This window comes from Bombina bombina, chromosome 8 (assembly GCF_027579735.1).
Source record: "Bombina bombina isolate aBomBom1 chromosome 8, aBomBom1.pri, whole genome shotgun sequence".
Taxonomy (NCBI): Eukaryota; Metazoa; Chordata; class Amphibia; order Anura; family Bombinatoridae; genus Bombina; species Bombina bombina.
In genome coordinates, this window is record NC_069506.1 from 146792201 (window position 1) to 146815951 (window position 23751).

The window sequence follows — 23751 nt, forward strand, 5'->3', positions numbered from 1 at the left end:
ATAAGAAATCTTCTTAACTAAACAAGACATAAATGCGAAAACACGAGTCCAATTGCATTTTGCATTCTCATTGGATTAGCGCAAATGTGTATGTACATGTGTATTTATGTATTAATATGTTTATATATTTATATGTTATGGGTAAAGTCAGTCAGATATTGGCTAATCCTAGGATTACCCGGGTAAAACGGACATTACCCAAGCGACTGTGGGTAAAGCCCAATGTATGATCATAAATCCCCTCAGAGTGAGGAGTTACTGCATCAAACATATATAGCATGCACTGTAATTCCCCCATATTCACTATCTTTTTGCCTCCGTCTGGGTGGATCAAGGGAGGTGAAGCCCCCATGTAAACCTCATTCCCCAAGGTTCAATTGGGATGGATGCCAGAGGATCGGTGGGGCGCCTTCCTTGAATCCCCGTAATAATAATAATAATAATAACAACAACAACAACTAGTATTTATATAGCGCCTTTCTCCCAGTGGGACTCAAAGCACTTTTTCAGCGCTCGCTTTCGGAATTCACCAAATCGGCAGCTGAATAGTAATAGTTGTTGTTATTATTACCCAATTTAATGGTACTCATTTTATTGACCTCGGAAGGATGAAGGGCTGAGTCAGCCCTGCCGGGATTTGAACCTGTGACCTTGGATCTTTTAAACAGGCTTTTTGTTGTAGTCAGGGCATTTACCAACTGAGCTACCTCACTGGCTCCCGTAGGTGGAGACAAACGAAATACCCACAACCACTTGGGTAACGTCCGTTTTACCCGGGTAATCCTAGTATTACCCGGATTTCTTAGTTTACCCATAACATATATACATACATAAAAACACACACGCAAGCACACACACACACACACATATATATATATATATATACTGTATATATATATATATATATATATATACACTCTTCTATGTGAAGAGTATTGGAATGTAAAATAATCATAACTCACGTTGGCTATAGCAATCTTGGTTAAATGTGGTCAGGTTAGTGCAAGTTTTTTTTTATCATCGCGACATTGAAGTTTATGGGGAAAAGTCGCAATGTCCAAAGTCGAGCGGTTAGCATGCATCTGGTTTTGCACATACGATAATATTTTACTTTCAACTTGTAATACAAGTGCTATCCCGTGCAGATATAAAGTTTACTTTCAGCAGTATTAGCGTTCGAACGAATGAACGTGCTAATTACAGTGCCACTTGTAGCCTAGCCCATAGTCAAGCTCCTGCAGCAGGAGCGTTACAGAGGAGGTTACATACATATGCTGCTCCTGATTGGATAACAAATGAGAGCAGTTTATAAATTTTACTATCATGTCCAATTTTCCTCTGAAGCTTCAGGAATCTGGAGGCCAGGAGCATGTTTCCAAAATAAAGTAGAAAATCATTTGGTTCTAGATTAAGATACAGGACTAGTTCACAGTTGAACATCTTGTCATGGCTTGCACAGGCAAAAAAAGTAGCTTAAATGACAGAATAATTTAACTGTAGACAAAGTCCATTAGCTTAGGAGCATTTTGCATTTATTTTATATCATGCCTAAAAAAGATTTATAATTTATCTCAGTCAGGCATTAAATTGTGGTAACAACGTTTTAAAATCTTAAAAAAAAATAAAAAATAGATAATATGATTATTTATATTAGCAGTACCCTCTTAAAAAATACTTTACATTTTTATTCCACCCCTACAGTTGTTATGGGATGATTTGTGTAAAGCACTTTATAATGGAATTACCACAGAAAACTATTTTTGAATGAACCATCACTAGATTGAATTCTGCAAGACTGATGAATTACTTAAAAAGAAATGCTTATGTTGATAAAGATTTTCAAATGATTTCACATTTACAGGAAAAAAGCCAATACCCTATCTTGAATGGCTTATTCACACTGATTTTATCTCATAGAATAGTAGTGAGATCAGTTAAAGGGACACTGAATCCACATTTTTTCTTTCATGATACAGATAGAGCATGACATTTTAAGCAACTTTCTAATTTACTCCTATTATCAATTTTTCTTTGTTCTCTTGCTATCTTTATTTTAAAAGCAGGAATCTAAATCTTAGCAGCCAACCCATTTTAGGTTCAGCACCATGGATAGCGCTTGCTATTGGAGACTTACATTTACCCACCAATCAGCAAGCATAACCCAGGTTCTCAACCAAAAATGGACCGGCTCCTATGCATCACATTCCTGCTTTTTAAATAAAGATAGCAAGAGAACGAAGAGAAATTGATAATAAGAGTAAATTAGAAAGTTGCTTAAAATTGCATACTCTATCGGAATCATTAAAGACAAAATTAGGGTTTAGTGTCCCTTTAACGCCTGCTGAAGGATTCAAGAAATAGATCAAAACATTTGTTGGATGTATGGATTTATATACAATTAATGCATACTTGTTATCTAAAAGTTGTATATTATTATTCTTACATATTATTTAGCAACTTTCCACCACTATTTATTTTGATATAATTTATTGTTATACTATAGTGAAAATAGTATTGTAAGAAAATGTACAAATAAAGTTGTTTTAAATAATCACACATATATAAGACACTGAACTAATAAAGCTTGGTTAATTAAACTATAGTGTTTATACCTTTGAAATATTTACATAACTTAACTCCATTAACTGTGATTTCCAAAGAGACTGCAGTTATTGCTTAGTTAAGCATAACCTCTAAGGTCCTGTTTATTGCTTTTAGAATTACTGACAAAAGTTTCCTAGCAAGTTATAATATTTTTATGATGTAGCTAACAATTTTATTGGCTCCACTTGCATAGCTAATGCATTGTGTTTAACAGCAGACCTTGAAGACACTGCATGTTTTTGCCTATCTAGGAAATGGTCACTATATTTGATGAAATTACAGCAAATGGCTGGAATATGTCAGATAATAAATGTTATTACTGAAACACACAAAAACATCCCAAAGATCATGTTTTATTAATTTTAATTTATACATGAATTAATAATGTATTTTTTAGTGGTTACTAAATGTATTACTCACAGTTTCACAGAGGAAGTAAGCTATACCCAAATCTGGCATTTGGCACCATATTGTAAATGGAATACTTTACTTGGAACATATTATATTTCTATAACAATGTGTTTATATTCTTGTTTATCATCTTTTGGATAACTTCCAAAATCCAGATCAGTACAAAAGGGGAAGCAAGTCAACCATGAACGAGAGGCCTGAAGTGTCTTCAGTAATGACTGTAATTTCATTTTCAAATAAATAATTGATTTTATGGATATAAAAAAAATATTGTTTAGCCCTATCTCTGACATTCATTATAGCCAGGGCTGGAAGGTCTCTTTAATTTCTTTTTTTTTTTTTACTACTGGAAAAGCCTAGGAGAGCTGAACTAGCTATTTTGTTTTAGAAATACAGTAAAATAAATACAGTTAAAAAAGATAATATGTGAAGGTTCAGATACTTTTATTAATAAAAAGGGTACAAAATCACCCATAATTCAGAAGCAGACATGATTTGGCATTAAATTTGTTAGATCTTTGCTTCGCAGGAAAATAGCCGTCTGTAGTTCTATACAAATATATACATTTATAATAAAGTTATGCAATTAATACTACATTGACACAACTTCCTTCACTCATTCCCAAATATCTTTGATATCCATCTATAAGACATTTAAATGTTATCAGCTTCTGTAATATATCTACTAGTTTGCACATGTCTCTTACAATGGAAGCAATATATATGTTAGGTTATCAATTTAATTTCTGCCCAATATTTAACTCTGATAACATAATAAATAGATCAATGTCTATGGTCCATTAAATGGTAACTTTAACAGTTAATCCCTCAAGAAAATGAGCTTAATTATTTATTTTGCAGAAGCTGATTTAAAATGAAAGTTTAACACAATTACATCAGCGATATTTAAGAGATAGGAGAGTCAAAACTAAACGTGCATGATTCAGATAGAGCATGTCATTTTAAGACACTTTTAAATTCACTTCTATTTTCTAATGTGCTTTGTTCTCTTAGTATCCCTTGTTAAAAAATAAATACGCACATATCCTACACTAGTGGGAGCTTCCTGTCAGTAGTGCAATGCTGTCCCTTCAGCAATGGATACCAAGAGAACGAAGACAAATTGATAATAGAATTAAATTGGAAAGTTGTTTAAAATTGTGTGTTCTATCTGAATCATAAAATACAATTTTGGAGTTAACTATCCCTTTAAGGGTAATGTAATGTAATCTTATAGTATTCATCTGGTGCATAAAACTGTATTTACTGTTTATATTAAATATTTTTATAGGCATAGGAATCCTACCTATGATGCAGTGTAACTATGATACATTCTTATTTAATACTAATTTTGTATAAAATAACGTTGAAATATTTACATTTATGTGTTTACTCATGACTGACGCATACAACACAAACAGATAAAGATAGATAGATATATACAGTAGATAGATAGACAAACATAGATGTTTCACTGGGGACGGAAAAAGGTAGATCATGCAACTTACAGTAATAATCTCCAAAACTTCAACTTTGCTAACTTCACCGTTTCTATCAACATCAAAGAGGGAAAATGCCCACTCTAATTTGAGGCTGGTTTTCCCCGAAGAGGTTAGGTGAAGTGCAATGATGTACTCCCGGAAGTCCAACGTGCCATCATCATTGGTGTCAAAGCTACGAAAAACATGTCTGGCATAGGTCTGGGGATCAGAGTTGGGGAAAAAGTTGGCGTAGATCTTCTCAAAATCTGTACGCGAGATCTTGCCATCAGGACATTGCTTCTTAAAACTCTCGTACCACTTAAAAAGCTCGTCCTCTGAATATTTTGTATTCAGCTTTAAGTCTTCCAGGATTTCTTTGGACAGAGCTCCACTTTTAGAATTCCCCATTGTTTGGCAATTGTTATTTCCCACAACACCTTCTTTTTTTGTACTTTTTTCCTAATATTATATCTTATTTTATTTAAATAAAAAAAGTAAAATCTATTTTAGAAAATTATTTGTTTGCTTTCTACTTCTCTTGCACCCTCTGAATCACAACAAAGTGAAGGTAATAAGATTATGTCCTTCCTCTTATATAGACTCTTAAGTACCATGCAACATCAGAGCACTGAAGGCCGGCCCCTCTCTACCTCTCAAGACTGTTTGAGGAAAGGGATTAGTGAGGCCTTTATCTTTTTAATTAAGGAAGATCTCCATCCAGAGCAGATTTTCTCGTCTTTCATTTCCATCTGATGTTCTTTTTGTCTCTCCTTAATATATACTTTCTTTAATTGCTTCTTTTCTAAATCATTGTATGAACATTCATTGGTTAATTTATTGATAGATAACAATTAAAAAAGACATAACTGTTTGTTTATTAAAATGTTTGTAACAATGTACAACAGACTGTTGCATATGATATACATATGAAGTCAACCTACTGTATATTAGACATGTGCAGCGTTGAAAAATTTGGTTCGGATCGATTCGGACCGATTCGAATTCAGAAGAAATCGAATGAATTCGTTTCGGATTCATTCGGATTCTTTCAGATTCGTAAAAAATTTGGTTCGGTTCGAATCGATTCGGAATTTCGGGATTTCGGTAAGTGTTAAGGGGATATGCTGTGTATTACACTAGTATACTGTACAATACTAGTGTAATACACAGCCATCCAAATCTACCGAATAAATTCGAATCGTTTCGTATTTATTCGGTAGATTCGGCACTACCGCAATTCGGAATTCGACAAATTCGTCCGAATTTCGATTCGGACCTAATCGAATCGCACATGTCTACTGTATATCAGATGGAAATATGTGTAGAAAATTACACAACATATAGTGTATACATTTGTGATACCGTGTTTTAGAGCACCGCAGTCTTCTAGAAGGGATAATTAATTAGCATTTAATGTAAAGAACACATTATGTTTCAAAGGAAAAACACGTAAGGATTCTCATTAGTATCATATAGGTAGTTTATTGTGTTTTTTTTTTTTTTTTTTAATTCTTGTAGGGAATTTAAAGTCAAAATAAAACTTTCATGATTCGAGCATGCAAATTTAACCAACTTTCAAATTGACTTCTATTATCTAATTTGCTTTGTTCTTTTAGAATACTTTGTTGAAAAGCATACCAAGGTAGGCAGCAGTGCACTACTGGGAGTTAACAACTGATTGGTGGCTGCACATATCTGCCTCTTCTAATCGCTTCACCCAATGTGTTCAGCTAGCTCCCAGTAGTGCATTGCTGCTCTTGCAACAAAGTATATCACAAAAATGAAGCAAATAGAAGAGAACTAGGAATTTATTAAAACATTTATTAAACATTGTATGGGAAGGCTGCATAACCGGTCAAACAAAACAAAAAAAGTTTATTAACAAAGGTAAAAGTAAAACCTAGGCAGACATGGAAAAGCAGGCAGTCTGACACGTTTCGCGCCCCCTAGTGGTGCTTAATCATAGATAAATCATGGTCTATTATTAAGCTCCACTAGGGGGCACATGCTTTTCCATGTCTGCCTAGGTTTTACTTTTACTTTTGTTAATAAAGTTTTTTTGTTTTATTTTGACCCATTGTGTGCAGCCTTCCCTTTGCTATTATTTGTCTTAGCGGTGATTGGTTCCCGCTTCCCTTGGGCTCAGCACCCTGCCTGATTTTCCGAGACTTGTTTGTGGCTGCTCCTTGATGACGTCAGCCTCTTGTGACCTATTCTCTAGCGGAACGCTGGCTGTTGCGGTTGATGATACACTTTGGATTAAAAATTGTATCGTCTACCGAAATCCTGAAAGAAACAATTTGGTTTTTATGTTTCTTTAACAATTTGTACTTCAAAGTAACATATGACAAACAATTAAAGACACCATTGCTTGTATTGTGTGTTAGGGACACTGATGGTTTCCCTTTGTTATACTAGAGAGAGTATAAAATGAATGGGTAATTGCGCCTTTAGGTTTAGGTGCTCATTAAAAATAACCACTTACAGGCAATTGAAGAGGGGTTTATCGTGTTTGTGCGCGTCAGGTTTATTACTCGTATTACAAGTTGAAAGTAAACGCGGTCGATTGAGCACAATTAAAGTTAACATATGTCAGGATAGCGCAGAGCTCTAGTTAACTGTTTCACAAAACTAACAAAACACATAAAAAAACATTACAAACAGCAGTGTTTGTAACTATGTATAACATTGCTGTAAACAAAACTGCTGCCAGATGGCTAGACACGTGCAAGCTCCTGAGCTCACCTAGGATTACTCTTTAACAAAGGATACCAAGAGAACTAAGCAAAATTGATAAGAGAAATAAATTAGAAAGTTGTTTAAAATCTCCTGCTATTTCCAGTTCATTTAAGTTTAATTTTGACTTTACTATCCCTTTAAAAGCTGCACATTATTATATAAAAATAATAACAAATTAAATAGTACTCACATTTTATTATTAATATGCACAAAGAAAACTTTAGCCCTGTCTCTACAAACTTATAGTTGGTAAACATATTGGGACAGATTACGAGTGGAGCACTATTGTTTCCGCGCAAACGATATCGGGTTTTCGCGTTCGTTTGTGTGTAAGTAAATTGTGCTCATATTACAAGTTGAAAATAAAATGTGAGTGCTTGAGCATAATTAAACTTAACGTGTGTCGGGTTAGCGTAACCTCAGAGTTCTGGTTAACTGTTTTGCGAAACAATAAAGTCTCACAAAACACATACAAAATACACAACAAAGTACAGTTACACTCATAAGAACACTATCTAATAAAAATTGTTTTAAAAATGATTGCACCAAAAAGTTTTAAGAGCTCAAAATATGATGTATTTAGAAAAAAAAAGACATTCAAATGGATTTAAAAAATAGATACATACATATACATTTGCATAAGAAGAGAGAAGCGCTCTACCAGGAACGAACAACAGCTCAGTGGCTTGTTCTATGGCGATTTACCACCCGGAAGCAGCCTCTTTTAGACCAGTGTGCTTTTCACAGAAGAAAACTTTCCTGAAGTATATCAGTCTGATCCCGCCAAGTAAGGTCAGTCCAGCCCCGAAATACCAGGCAATTCTCCTCTGAACAAGGAACATGACAACCCCAGACGATCGTTTCGGCCTCCTATGGGCCTCGTCAATGAGGTGCAGCCACATTCCTCTAAGCACACTGGGCAAGGAGTCCACGTCTGGTTTCCCCCATCACCCATAGGGAGACTTCCCCAGGGTCATAATAATTTGCATACGAAGAGAGAAGCGCTCTACCAGGAACGAACAACAGCTCAGTGGCTTGTTCTATGGCGATTTACCACCCGGAAGCAGCCTCTTTTAGACCAGTGTGCTTTTCACAGAAGAAAACTTTCCTGAAGTATATCAGTCTGATCCCGCCAAGTAAGGTCAGTCCAGCCCCGAAATACCAGGCAATTCTCCTCTGAACAAGGAACATGACAACCCCAGACGATCGTTTCGGCCTCCTATGGGCCTCGTCAATGAGGTGCAGCCACATTCCTCTAAGCACACTGGGCAAGGAGTCCACGTCTGGTTTCCCCCATCACCCATAGGGAGACTTCCCCAGGGTCATAATAATTTGCATACGAAGAGAGAAGCGCTCTACCAGGAACGAACAACAGCTCAGTGGCTTGTTCTATGGCGATTTACCACCCGGAAGCAGCCTCTTTTAGACCAGTGTGCTTTTCACAGAAGAAAACTTTCCTGAAGTATATCAGTCTGATCCCGCCAAGTAAGGTCAGTCCAGCCCCGAAATACCAGGCAATTCTCCTCTGAACAAGGAACATGACAACCCCAGACGATCATTTCGGCCTCCTATGGGCCTCGTCAATGAGGTGCAGCCACATTCCTCTAAGCACACTGGGCAAGGAGTCCACGTCTGGTTTCCCCCATCACCCATAGGGAGACTTCCCCAGGGTCATAATAATTTGCATACGAAGAGAGAAGCGCTCTACCAGGAACGAACAACAGCTCAGTGGCTTGTTCTATGGCGATTTACCACCCGGAAGCAGCCTCTTTTGCCTGGTATTTCGGGGCTGGACTGTACTGTGAAGTCAGGATCAGACTGATATGCTTCAGGAAAGTTTTTCTCTGTGAAAGGCACATGTTGAGCAAAAAGAGGCTGCTTCTTGGGTGGTAACTAGCCATAGACAAGCTATTATGCTATTGTTCGTTTCCAGGTTGAGCGCTTCTCTCTTTTTATTTATGCAAATTATGACATTTTGGGAAGTCTCCCTAAGTGTGATGCGGGAATCCAGACGTGGACCCGTTGCTCAGTGTGCCTAGAGGGATATGGCTGCACCTCACTGACGAGGCCCACAATAGGCCGAAACGTACGTCTGGGGTTTTGCTGTTTCTCTCGTTCAGAGAAGGATTGCCTGGTATTTCGGGGCTGGACTGTACTGTGAAGTCAGGATCAGACTGATATGCTTCAGGAAAGTTTTTCTCTGTGAAAGGCACATGTTGAGCAAAAAGAGGCTGCTTCTTGGGTGGTAACTAGCCATAGAACAAGCTATTATGCTATTGTTCGTTTCCAGGTTGAGCGCTTCTCTCTTTTTATTTATGCAAATTATGACATTTTGGGAAGTCTCCCTAAGTGTGATGCGGGAATCCAGACGTGGACCCGTTGCTCAGTGTGCCTAGAGGGATATGGCTGCACCTCACTGACGAGGCCCACAATAGGCCGAAACGTACGTCTGGGGTTTTGCTGTTTCTCTCGTTCAGAGAAGGATTGCCTGGTATTTCGGGGCTGGACTGTACTGTGAAGTCAGGATCAGACTGATATGCTTCAGGAAAGTTTTTCTCTGTGAAAGGCACATGTTGAGCAAAAAGAGGCTGCTTCTTGGGTGGTAACTAGCCATAGAACAAGCTATTATGCTATTGTTCGTTTCCAGGTTGAGCGCTTCTCTCTTTTTATTTATGCAAATTATGACATTTTGGGAAGTCTCCCTAAGTGTGATGCGGGAATCCAGACGTGGACCCGTTGCTCAGTGTGCCTAGAGGGATATGGCTGCACCTCACTGACGAGGCCCACAATAGGCCGAAACGTACGTCTGGGGTTTTGCTGTTTCTCTCGTTGAGAGAAGGATTGCCTGGTATTTCGGGGCTGGACTGTACTGTGAAGTCAGGATCAGACTGATATGCTTCAGGAAAGTTTTTCTCTGTGAAAGGCACATGTTGAGCAAAAAGAGGCTGCTTCTTGGGTGGTAACTAGCCATAGAACAAGCTATTATGCTATTGTTCGTTTCCAGGTTGAGCGCTTCTCTCTTTTTATTTATGCAAATTATGACATTTTGGGAAGTCTCCCTAAGTGTGATGCGGGAATCCAGACGTGGACCCGTTGCTCAGTGTGCCTAGAGGGATATGGCTGCACCTCACTGACGAGGCCCACAATAGGTCGAAACGTACGTCTGGGGTTTTGCTGTTTCTCTCGTTCAGAGAAGGATTGCCTGGTATTTCGGGGCTGGACTGTACTGTGAAGTCAGGATCAGACTGATATGCTTCAGGAAAGTTTTTCTCTGTGAAAGGCACTTGTTGAGCAAAAAGAGGCTGCTTCTTGGGTGGTAACTAGCCATAGAACAAGCTATTATGCTATTGTTCGTTTCCAGGTTGAGCGCTTCTCTCTTTTTATTTATGCAAATTATGACATTTTGGGAAGTCTCCCTAAGTGTGATGCGGGAATCCAGACGTGGACCCGTTGCTCAGTGTGCCTAGAGGGATATGGCTGCACCTCACTGACGAGGCCCACAATAGGCCGAAACGTACGTCTGGGGTTTTGCTGTTTCTCTCGTTCAGAGAAGGATTGCCTGGTATTTCGGGGCTGGACTGTACTGTGAAGTCAGGATCAGACTGATATGCTTCAGGAAAGTTTTTCTCTGTGAAAGGCACATGTTGAGCAAAAAGAGGCTGCTTCTTGGGTGGTAACTAGCCATAGAACAAGCTATTATGCTATTGTTCGTTTCCAGGTTGAGCGCTTCTCTCTTTTTATTTATGCAAATTATGACATTTTGGGAAGTCTCCCTAAGTGTGATGCGGGAATCCAGACGTGGACCCGTTGCTCAGTGTGCCTAGAGGGATATGGCTGCACCTCACTGACGAGGCCCACAATAGGCCGAAACGTACGTCTGGGGTTTTGCTGTTTCTCTCGTTGAGAGAAGGATTGCCTGGTATTTCGGGGCTGGACTGTACTGTGAAGTCAGGATCAGACTGATATGCTTCAGGAAAGTTTTTCTCTGTGAAAGGCACATGTTGAGCAAAAAGAGGCTGCTTCTTGGGTGGTAACTAGCCATAGAACAAGCTATTATGCTATTGTTCGTTTCCAGGTTGAGCGCTTCTCTCTTTTTATTTATGCAAATTATGACATTTTGGGAAGTCTCCCTAAGTGTGATGCGGGAATCCAGACGTGGACCCGTTGCTCAGTGTGCCTAGAGGGATATGGCTGCACCTCACTGACGAGGCCCACAATAGGCCGAAACGTACGTCTGGGGTTTTGCTGTTTCTCTCGTTCAGAGAAGGATTGCCTGGTATTTCGGGGCTGGACTGTACTGTGAAGTCAGGATCAGACTGATATGCTTCAGGAAAGTTTTTCTCTGTGAAAGGCACATGTTGAGCAAAAAGAGGCTGCTTCTTGGGTGGTAACTAGCCATAGAACAAGCTATTATGCTATTGTTCGTTTCCAGGTTGAGCGCTTCTCTCTTTTTATTTATGCAAATTATGACATTTTGGGAAGTCTCCCTAAGTGTGATGCGGGAATCCAGACGTGGACCCGTTGCTCAGTGTGCCTAGAGGGATATGGCTGCACCTCACTGACGAGGCCCACAATAGGCCGAAACGTACGTCTGGGGTTTTGCTGTTTCTCTCGTTCAGAGAAGGATTGCCTGGTATTTCGGGGCTGGACTGTACTGTGAAGTCAGGGTCAGACTGATATGCTTCAGGAAAGTTTTTCTCTGTGAAAGGCACATGTTGAGCAAAAAGAGGCTGCTTCTTGGGTGGTAACTAGCCATAGAACAAGCTATTATGCTATTGTTCGTTTCCAGGTTGAGCGCTTCTCTCTTTTTATTTATGCAAATTATGACATTTTGGGAAGTCTCCCTAAGTGTGATGCGGGAATCCAGACGTGGACCCGTTGCTCAGTGTGCCTAGAGGGATATGGCTGCACCTCACTGACGAGGCCCACAATAGGCCGAAACGTACGTCTGGGGTTTTGCTGTTTCTCTTGTTCAGAGAAGGATTGCCTGGTATTTCGGGGCTGGACTGTACTGTGAAGTCAGGATCAGACTGATATGCTTCAGGAAAGTTTTTCTCTGTGAAAGGCACATGTTGAGCAAAAAGAGGCTGCTTCTTGGGTGGTAACTAGCCATAGAACAAGCTATTATGCTATTGTTCGTTTCCAGGTTGAGCGCTTCTCTCTTTTTATTTATGCAAATTATGACATTTTGGGAAGTCTCCCTAAGTGTGATGCGGGAATCCAGACGTGGACCCGTTGCTCAGTGTGCCTAGAGGGATATGGCTGCACCTCACTGACGAGGCCCACAATAGGCCGAAACGTACGTCTGGGGTTTTGCTGTTTTTCTCGTTCAGAGAAGGATTGCCTGGTATTTCGGGGCTGGACTGTACTGTGAAGTCAGGATCAGACGGATATGCTTCAGGAAAGTTTTTCTCTGTGAAAGGCACATGTTGAGCAAAAAGAGGCTGCTTCTTGGGTGGTAACTAGCCATAGAACAAGCTATTATGCTATTGTTCGTTTCCAGGTTGAGCGCTTCTCTCTTTTTATTTATGCAAATTATGACATTTTGGGAAGTCTCCCTAAGTGTGATGCGGGAATCCAGACGTGGAACTGTTGCTCAGTGTGCCTAGAGTGATATGGCTGCACCTCACTGACGAGGCCCACAATAGGCCGAAACGTACGTCTGGGGTTTTGCTGTTTCTCTCGTTGAGAGAAGGATTGCCTGGTATTTCGGGGCTGGACTGTACTGTGAAGTCAGGATCAGACTGATATGCTTCAGGAAAGTTTTTCTCTGTGAAAGGCACATGTTGAGCAAAAAGAGGCTGCTTCTTGGGTGGTAACTAGCCATAGAACAAGCTATTATGCTATTGTTCGTTTCCAGGTTGAGCGCTTCTCTCTTTTTATTTATGCAAATTATGACATTTTGGGAAGTCTCCCTAAGTGTGATGCGGGAATCCAGACGTGGACCCGTTGCTCAGTGTGCCTAGAGGGATATGGCTGCACCTCACTGACGAGGCCCACAATAGGCCGAAACGTACGTCTGGGGTTTTGCTGTTTCTCTCGTTCAGAGAAGGATTGCCTGGTATTTCGGGGCTGGACTGTACTGTGAAGTCAGGATCAGACTGATATGCTTCAGGAAAGTTTTTCTCTGTGAAAGGCACATGTTGAGCAAAAAGAGGCTGCTTCTTGGGTGGTAACTAGCCATAGAACAAGCTATTATGCTATTGTTCGTTTCCAGGTTGAGCGCTTCTCTCTTTTTATTTATGCAAATTATGACATTTTGGGAAGTCTCCCTAAGTGTGATGCGGGAATCCAGACGTGGACCCGTTGCTCAGTGTGCCTAGAGGGATATGGCTGCACCTCACTGACGAGGCCCACAATAGGCCGAAACGTACGTCTGGGGTTTTGCTGTTTCTCTCGTTCAGAGAAGGATTGCCTGGTATTTCGGGGCTGGACTGTACTGTGAAGTCAGGATCAGACTGATATGCTTCAGGAAAGTTTTTCTCTGTGAAAGGCACATGTTGAGCAAAAAGAGGCTGCTTCTTGGGTGGTAACTAGCCATAGAACAAGCTATTATGCTATTGTTCGTTTCCAGGTTGAGCGCTTCTCTCTTTTTATTTATGCAAATTATGACATTTTGGGAAGTCTCCCTAAGTGTGATGCGGGAATCCAGACGTGGACCCGTTGCTCAGTGTGCCTAGAGGGATATGGCTGCACCTCACTGACGAGGCCCACAATAGGCCGAAACGTACGTCTGGGGTTTTGCTGTTTCTCTCGTTCAGAGAAGGATTGCCTGGTATTTCGGGGCTGGACTGTACTGTGAAGTCAGGATCAGACTGATATGCTTCAGGAAAGTTTTTCTCTGTGAAAGGCACATGTTGAGCAAAAAGAGGCTGCTTCTTGGGTGGTAACTAGCCATAGAACAAGCTATTATGCTATTGTTCGTTTCCAGGTTGAGCGTTTCTCTCTTTTTATTTAAACATACATATACATGTAAATGTGTATATATGCTTGTACAGATGTATTTATGTATTTATATGTGTATATATGTATTTACAGACATGTATACACATATAAACACATAAATACATATGTACACATATATAAATGCATTGGAACCCTTTCAGGGCCGGATTGGGCAGCCGGGATACCGGGAAAAATCCCGGTGGGCCGCCGGCAGCTGAGCTCAGCCGGGCTGGGCTCAGCTGCTGCAGTAGAGAGGAGCAGCAATATTTTGATGTGAATGTCTGATATATAATATTGCGATTATTTGCGGTAACTTAGCCGGTAATTATACAGTAACATTAGTTGTTTAGTTACTTAGGCTAGCACGCTGCCACACTACTGACTCTCTCAGCTCACTGTGTCTAACCAATATTAACCCCCTCTGGCCGTGGCCGGCCTTCCCGCAGCACAACCTACTGCAATGCAAGCCAATCAGACTGAGTCTGTGTCTGTCTCATTTGTCAATCACACATCTCAGTCTGTCACTGGATGAGGGCAGCCAGGGAGGAATGCGGGGGTGGGCCGGCCCGGCTGCCGCTTACATGACGTCACACTGACGGCACTCAGTTTACTTCTGGGACTCCCCTGGTGTCGCAACTCGCAATGCGGGGGGCACAGACAGCAGCGAGATGTTTCTGGCGGTGCAGAGCGGAGTTGATATCCGTGCGTCCAGCGTGGGTAAACTTCAACTGCTGAGCAGGTGCGTGCTGTTCATTGTCATCACTGAAGTTTTCCTGCGTGGCGCTGATTACTTCTGTTCCTTCGTGGGGTGTCTAGTAGTATAAAGTGTCCGTGTGTTAAGAAGTGTATTTGCGTGGAATTCAGGAAGACGAGATCCTGCATGGGGTGCTTATGAATAAATACTGGTTCTTGGGTACATTATACAGTGTAGTATTACATTTATTCATAAGCAGTAGCACCCCACGCAGGATCTTCCTAAATTCCATGCAAATACACTTCTTAACACACATGGACACTTTATACTACTGGACACCCCATGAAGGAACAGAAGTAATCAGCATGTTAGAATCTTCCTATAAGCACCATTTCTGAGCTGTTTAGCTATTTGGGTTTTTTGTAGCATAGAAATAGAATATACTGTTTTGTTTTGTGTTTGTTTTTTTCTCCCTAAATTGTGTTTGCAAAACATGTGGTTGCCATGATGTAAACCTAATAAGAGGCTGAGTTCTACAGGCTGCTGTGCTAGGCATAAGCACTGGGCATTTATGTTTTGTAGCTTATGCATGGGTATTTTGTATTTAACTATTGTTTGTTCATTCAAATCTGCCAATCTAGCTGTTTTTTATACAATGGGAACAGGGCCCTAACAGGGGGCGTGGCCGTGTTGGAGGAGGCGTGGCTGTGCTTGAGGGGGCGGGGCTGGGCCGGTCTATACAAATTTCCAGGGCCGGTCTGATTTCCCAGTCCGGCCCTGAACCCTTTGCAGTTAAGTAGATGAAAACATGAAAAAACATATTTATGGAATATTCATAGTTAATAAAGTGTTATACTGTGTATTTACTGTAAATATTTCACATACCAATGTTCTGCACATAGTATTTATAAATATATATTCCTATATCTATACCTATACAAAATCAATGTATACAGTATATAAATAAATATATATATATATATACTGTACTAAAATATCATCAACTATATGTATAAATATGTATTTATGAATAAATAGAACATATTCTGCTATGTGAAGAACATTGGAATGTGAAATATTCATATTTTCATGTCGGGTTAGCGCACTTGAGAATATGCGATCGGGTTTGCGCGTGAGTAGGGTGTTAGTTCCCCCCCCACACACTTTTTCTGCTCCATTGATTTCTATGGGGAATACGTTAACGTGTGTGCGATATCCTAAGTTAGACTTTTTGCTCGTGCAAAAATAGTTTAGAAAGACCCAGGGAAGTTTAGGCTAATTCGACATCTGTCTCATCCGGAGGGAGCGTCAGTAAGTGACACTCTCTATGAACGGAACACGTCAGTCTTGTATCAGTCATTTGAATCTGCCCTGAGGGTCATTCAAGGGTTAGGTCCAGAAGCGGAGATGGCGAAGGTGAACATTGAATCAGCCTTTCGCCTCCTCCCAATTCACCCGGAAAGCTTCTAGCTAATGGGGTGCATGTTTAAGGGCCGCTACTATGTGGACCGCTGCTTGCCAATGGGTTGTGCAATATCATGTGCATACTTTGAACTGTTTAGTTCTTTCCTGCATTGGGTAGTGGTTTACGAGTCCGGGCTGGTCAATGTAGCTCATTATTTAGACGTATTCTTTTCTTGGGGAGGGCGGGATTCAGAGATTGTGTTAGGCTTCTGGGAACCATGCAGCAACTGTCTTTGCACTTAGGTGTTCCGCTAGCTGCAGAAAAGACGGAAGGGCCATGCACACACATTGTATTCTTAGGCATAGAAATTGACGCCGTAGCCAAGGAATGCAGATTACCTGCACAAAAAGTTGAATCTGCCTTGTCAGTTATCCAGGCTATCTTGGCAGGTCTACTCTGAGGGACTTTCAATCTTTGCTAGGTCTATTGAACTTCACGTCCAGGGTGATCCCCATGGGTCAGATTTTCAATAGGAGGATGGAAGCAGCAACTAGGGGGCTTAGGTTACCAAGGGCTTTGGTGAGGGTTTCCCTAGATATTAAAAAGGACCTGACGGTATGGCTTTTATTCTTGCAAGAATTCAATGGCGTGAGGATCTGGTTGCCCAAACCAGTCAGCAGCCAACAATTGCACTTGTTCTCCGACACAGCAGGGAGTCATGGGTTAGGGGATTACTTTGAGGGATCTTGGTGCGCAGCCACCTGGCCGTCCGGATGGATCGGTATAGGTTTGTTAAGGAATCTGTCTTTACTTGAGCTCTTCCCCATTTTAGTAGCCGTTGAACTATGGTGCGATGATTTGCAGAACCGGGTGGTCAATTTTTGGTGTGACAATTTGAGTGTGGTTCACGCCATTAATAGGCTGTCTGCTTCTTCCCCCCCAGTAGTCAATGTATTACGCCAATTAGTTTTGCTCTGTTTGCGGCATAACATATCATTCACAGCAAAGCACATTCCCGGGACTAGCAATGTTATCGTGGATGCACTGTCTAGGTACAGGTTTGGGGAAGTAGACCACGGCTTTAGCTCAGGGTGACAAGTGTCCTGCTTATCTCTGGCAGGTGGTGAGTTCTGGGGAACTGCGCTATGGCTACTGCAAGGGTTGCTGGCTGCTAAGACTTGGCAATTGTACCGTAGGTACTGGGGTGACTGGGAGGATTTTTTGCATGAAAGGGGGCTTTCATGGAAGTCGCAGGACACACAGTTTCTTGCAGCGGGTCGCATGCTTGCATGAAAGAGGCCTGGTGCCAGGCGCCATTGGCAGCCGAGCTACCGCCATTTCTTTCTTTTCTAAATTGTATGGGGTCCCTGACATTTCCAAATCCTTCCTAGCTAGGGCCGCTATTAAGGGAGCGCATAGGTTGAGGTGCGCCACTAAGGAATCAGAGAACCAGTCACTAGGAAAAGGTTAGGTATTATGATACAGGTCCTCCCGACAATTTGTAGCTCGGAGTATGAAATTGTCCTCTTTGCTGCTGCTTTTTCTCTGGCGTATTTTGCTGCACTGCGAATTAGTGAGTTGGTAGCTCCATCTAAAAGATCATCAGGGTCAGCGCTGCTTAGGGATCACGTTAGACTAGAAGGGGAAGCAGTTTTAGTATTGGTAGCACGTTCCAAGACTGATCAGATGGGTAAGGGTAGATGGCTCAATTTTCTCTTGCAGGTGGAGCCATCTATTTGCCCAGTTAGGTTGTGCAGAAGGTTCTTAGACCTCAGGCCTGGGGTTGAAGGTGTGTTCTTAGATGGGTCATTCTTATCCAGGTTCCAATCTAAGGTGCTTATCCAGGTTCCAATCTATGGTGCTGAAAAATGTGGTTACAAACTTAGGGTGGGATCCCTCTGTGGTGGCTCCACATTCTTTTAGGATTTTTGCCGCAACAGATGTGGCTTTAGCAGGGTCTTTAGCGAGGTGGGCACCTGCCAAGTTTAAAAGGTACATACGGCTGCTGAAGCAAGGGGATGTTTAATGTGGTTCTGTGGTTGTAGTTCTGGTTCGGATTTGTTGTTGTTTTGGGGAAGCCAGGTGGTAATTTGTTATGTTATTGCAGGAATAGGGCTACCGTGCAAGAGAATAGGGATTTTGGGTCATTCGTATGTCCATTGGGCGGTGCTACGAGGGGCATCAAGTTCAGGAGGTTTGCAGTTGGGTTTGCCGTCACAGAGACTGGGCATTGGTTGGCTGGGAAAGTGAGGAATGATGTGGTCGGAGTTGCCGACTCACGTGGCAGAGGCCAAAAGGGGGTGGGGCCCTCCCCACGTAATTGTGTTACATCTTGGAGGAAATTATGTCGGGACTATGCCCATGGGTGATTTAGCTAGCATCATGTTAGCGCACATTAGGTGGTTGGCAGCTCAGTTTTCCGGAGTTAGGATTATATGGTCTAACATTATTTCCAGAAACGTGTGGAGACACATGAGTTCCCGCAAGGCAGGATTCAGGGTGAAGAGGAAGCTTAACAGGGACGTAGGTAGAGCAGTTTTAGCTGCAGGAGGAGAGGTTATCACTAATGAGAACATCAGAATTGATTGCCCTGGACTCTTCCGCAGGGATGAGGTCCACCTGTCAGATAGGGTTACTGATCTGCTTTTACAGAATATTTGTTGTTCCCTGGCTTACCTTTGTGTGTAATGGCGGCAAGAGTCCCTTGTCCTCTTTGGGTGGCGGCAGCAGGGTGCGACATATCTGCGGTAGGCTGGTGGGGCGGGGGAAAGTGGAGAGGGACAAGTGAGCACATACAACATCAGCTACAAGGGCTGACGCTCAGTGGTTCCCTGCACGATCCCTCCTAAAAAAGACCTCCAGGCTGACAGAATGGGGACACATTAAAACCCACCACTAAACCCACATTCCTTTAGGGTGGTCACACCCCTTTTGTAGGACAGGAAAGATATTGCCGGCCAACGTTAAGTGATTAAGTTACTGTTTAAAATAAATACAACCCTTGTCCCCGGATGGGTAAGGGGTTTTTCTCCCATAACTGGTGTCTGCGTGTTTATTTGGGTTATTATGTTGTTAGTGGGTAAGATATAGAAAGTTTTACCCTTAGGAAAGTGGAGAGCTCACTAAGCATGCAGCAACTTAAGGGTTAACTTTTGTCTGAACTGCTAGGTGTTGCTGTTTAAGTATATTAGCTGACGTTGCAGCTAGAGGGGGATGTTGCAGAGCCTATATTAGTTGTTGCAGGCAGAAAGTAGGGTCACTAACATTTTCTTGTCTTCCCTCCCTTCCCTCCCAAGTTACAGGTGTTCCGGTCTCCAGTTATGGATGCAGTGATGGAATGTTCCAGTCGACAGCAGACTGCAGAGATGCCGGCAATAGTCTCACTTTAGCTGGGGGCTGAATATTCATTCGGACCTTGCTAAAACCAAAGTGCTGTAGTTGTGCTCTCAGGGACCCTCCTTCGGAACTAACAGTCTTTTGGCAGAGGAACCATTGTCTTAGCAGTTTGGGGGTCCCTCAACTCCATCCTTAATTGTAGGATCATGACGTCATGCATCCTGTTGCGGCGGCAGCGGGGTGCAACATATCTGCGGTAGGCTCAGCCTGGCTGGGGAAAGAGGAGGGGGACAAGTGAGCTCATACATTGCGGCTGACGCTCGGTGGCTCCCTGCACGATCTCTCCTAAAAAAGCCCTCCAGGCTGACGGAATGGGGGCGCCCCCATTCCTTTAGGGCGGTCGCACCCCTTTCTTAGGAGTTGTAGGACAGGGAAGATCTTGCCGGCCAACATTAAGTGATTACATTTTTTAAGTTAAGATTAAGTTATTGTTTTAAATAAATCCAACCCTTGTCCCCGGATGGGGAAGGGGTTTTTCTCCCATAACGGGTGTCTGTGTGTTTATTTGGGTTATTATGATGTTAAAGTGATGGTAAACTCTTTTATTTGTAAATGACATATTTACATTGTTAATGTTATTTAATATCAAACCGCATTATTACTTTTTCATTTTCAAATGTAAATTATAAGTAATCTTACTATAATTTGGTTATCATGTTTGCAACGCAGCTCCCCGCCTCGCTCCGCCCCTCTTACATGTCCGTAACCAAACTTTCTGTTTACTCCTCTCTCCTCACGTCATCCCTAGTGCTCGTTCACAAAATAATATTACTAAACGCATGCGCATTTTAAAACAACTGAGATCGTATATACTTTATTTTCAAAACAAACATAGTGACAATAGAAATTAGTGTGATGTACTTACTGGGACTGCTCCAAGTAAGGAATGTATCCTAAACTAAAAGTATACAATACATTCCTTACTTTCGAGTGCAGAGAGTGCCGTGTGAAAACTGACATGACGCATGCGTGAAATTGACCGTGCACGCGCAAAGTCTTATCCGGATTTTTAGGCTTTTTATTGGTTGGTAGTATTGTCGGGAATGATTGTAAAGGCGCATGCGATAAAATTTTTATTGCTAACAGCCTGTCTAGCGACTGGAGAGATGATTGGGCACAGGCAGGGGAAATCAATGTGACGTCACAGTGGGCTGGCGAATTTACGGAACGGAGACATTCTGAATATGGAAAATAAAAGGTAAACTGCTATTTCATGTTTATATGGAAATTACACCGGACATTAATATAGAGTATGACAATCCAGATTACATATTCAAACGATACTGAGTTTACCATCCCTTTAAGGGTATTTTCATCACCTAGTGGATAAGGTATATAAAGTTTTACCCTTAGGAAAATTGAACGAACTGAAAATTTACTAGAAAAAAAAATCTAGTACTCATTTGAAATGCAAAGTAAGTTCTATTGCATTGTTAGTATTATGTATTCATCAGTTATGCAATTCTACTCTATTTAAAGGTGCTATAATTAGAGATAAAGGGGACAGATGCAAAGAAAAAATAATGAAAGAGCATTAGAATTATTATTTTTTACCATGTTTTACTACATTCTCTTGGAATTCCTTTATTAAAAGCATTGTATATAAAGTATTTTTTTCTCTCATAATTCAGAGCATGCAATTAAAAAAAAACAACTATTCCAATGACTTCTGTTATCTAAATTGCTTTATTTTCTTTCTTCATTATCCTTTGTTGAAAACCATACCTAGGTAGACTCAGTAACAGCATTACACTACTGGGAGCTAGCTGCTGATTGGTGGTCTTTTGTCATTGGCTCGCCATATGTGTTAAGCCAGGTCCCAGTAGTGAATTACTGCAATGGAGGTGACTTTAACATTGCAGTCAAATCCATAGCTATATGAAAGCAGCAGCGCAATAATAAAATGCTCTAAAACATAAACAGATTTCTTTTTACACTTATGTATCTTTAAAGGGACACTCAAGTCAAAATAAACTTTTCTCATTCAGATAGAGCATGCAGTTTTAAGACAGTTTCCAATTTACTTCCATTATCAAATTTTGCACAGTCTTTTTATATTCACACTTTTTAGGGAACAAGATCCTATTGAGCATGTGCACAAGCTCACAGGGTATATGTATAGCCTGTGATTGGCAGATGTCTTTCACATGGTACAAGTGGGCGGAAAATGGGAGAAAACATAAATTTGCTAAAAAAAGTAATCTATTGTCTATTTGAAATACAGAGTAAGTTTCATTGCATTGTCTTTTTATTATGCACTTGGTAATTATGCAATTCTACTGCATTTAGTGGTCCTTCAAAGCATAGGGACCGATTTATCACAGCCCATATTGAGGGAAATGTTACTGTTAGACATGTGCGATTCGGTTCGATTCGGAAATTCGGAAAATTCGGCAGATTCGGATCGAATAGAATCTTCGAATTAAAATAGTGCCGAATCTGCCGAATGGATCCGAATAACTTCGGATTTATTTGGATTTGTTTGGATTTATTCGGTGGATTCGGATGGACATGGATTACACTGGTATTGTACAATATATTGGGTTATATCACTCTGCTATGGGTTACACCTAGTGTACAGTACATAATACTAGTCTAATCCCACCTAACACTTACCGAAATTCCGAGTTTCCGAACCGAACCAAACCAAATCCAGCCGAATTTATTCGAATCCGAATGAATCCGAAACAAATCCGAACCGAATTTATTCGAATCCGAATGAATCCGAAACAAATCCGAACCGAATCGATTCAAATTTTTCCGAATTCGAATCGCTCCGAACCGAAATTCGAAAAAATCCAAATCGATCCGAACCGAATTTTTTCGCCATGCACATGTCTAGTTACTGTTTCCTCGCGAGCATTCTTAAGACCGCTTCTCCTTAACTCGTACTCCACCTCTGATGCGGCGTACAGCAATCCGCATGATCAAATATGATTGGGTTGATTGAGACCCCCTGCTATCGGCCGATTGGCTGCAAATCTGCAGGGGGCGACATTGCACAAGCAGTTCACTAGAACTGCTTGTGCAATTATAAATGCTGACAGAATATTCTATGCCAGTATATACAATGATACTAGCATAGAATATTCACCAACATACTCAAATTTTCCTTTAGATCCTAGAACTAAATCACAAATTACTTCCTAGATGGTATCTCATCTTGATGCCCCGTGTACTGATGCTCCATAACCTGTCCACTTAATGCCCCGTGTACCGCTGCTCCATAACCTGTCCACTTAATGCCTTGTGACCACTGCTCCATAACCTGTCCGCCTGCTCTGAGGTGGCGGACAGACATCTCCTGATCCAATACGATCGGGTTGATTGATACCCCCTGCTATTGGCCGATTGGCCGCAAATCTGCAGGGGGCTGTATTGCACAAGCAGTTCACAAGAACTGCTGGTGCAATGATAAATGCTGAGAGCGTATGCTGTTGGCATTTATCGATGTGCAGCGGATATGATCCGCAATATCGGATCATGTCCGCTCACATCATGATAAATAGGCCCCTATCTATACCAGAGGCTCTCAGAGCTGCTGGAGAGATTGTGGAGATCACGGCAACCTCTACCATATATGGTGGCAATGCCCATTGATTAAGCCTCTCTGGGAGACTATAGAATCCCACTTTCGCAAAATACTCAACGATAATTTCAGCTTGTCCCCCCAAGCTGCTCTGCTCAATGACCTGCCAAAGTATCCCTGTAAATTAATGACACACTTATTAAAAATTGGGCTCAATAGAGCAAGGTTACTGATAGCTTGTTACTGGAAGTCCCAACATATCCCATCTAAGCAGTCATGGCTAGACAAAACCTCAGAGCTGGTTACACTTGAAGAATATGGGTACCTTAAGCGAAATAAGCTAGACTACTTTTTAGACTTAAAATTATTTTGGGAACAATCCCTTCAAGACACCGAAGGCAGAGAGCCTCAATAACCAAAACCCATACATTCCCCTCACACCTTTGGGCCCCATCAGGACCTAATGGATATGTAATAGAATCAGAAGTTCTACAACACCTCCTCCTCCCTCTTCCTCCTTCGCTTTACCCTCCCTTCTCTCTCTTCC

General features: G+C 41.4%; 1 protein-coding gene across 1 annotated transcript in view; it reads right to left on the bottom strand.

The window, feature by feature from the left end:
* Positions 1–4904, bottom strand: part of LOC128638049 (visinin-like) — a 66703-nt gene extending 61799 nt beyond the window's left edge. Inside the window, exon 1 of the mRNA XM_053689920.1 lies at positions 4524–4904. Within this exon, the coding sequence (XP_053545895.1) occupies positions 4524–4904 (381 nt within the window). The remainder of the gene's footprint in view (positions 1–4523) is intronic.
* Positions 4905–23751: the final 18847 nt, after the last annotated feature.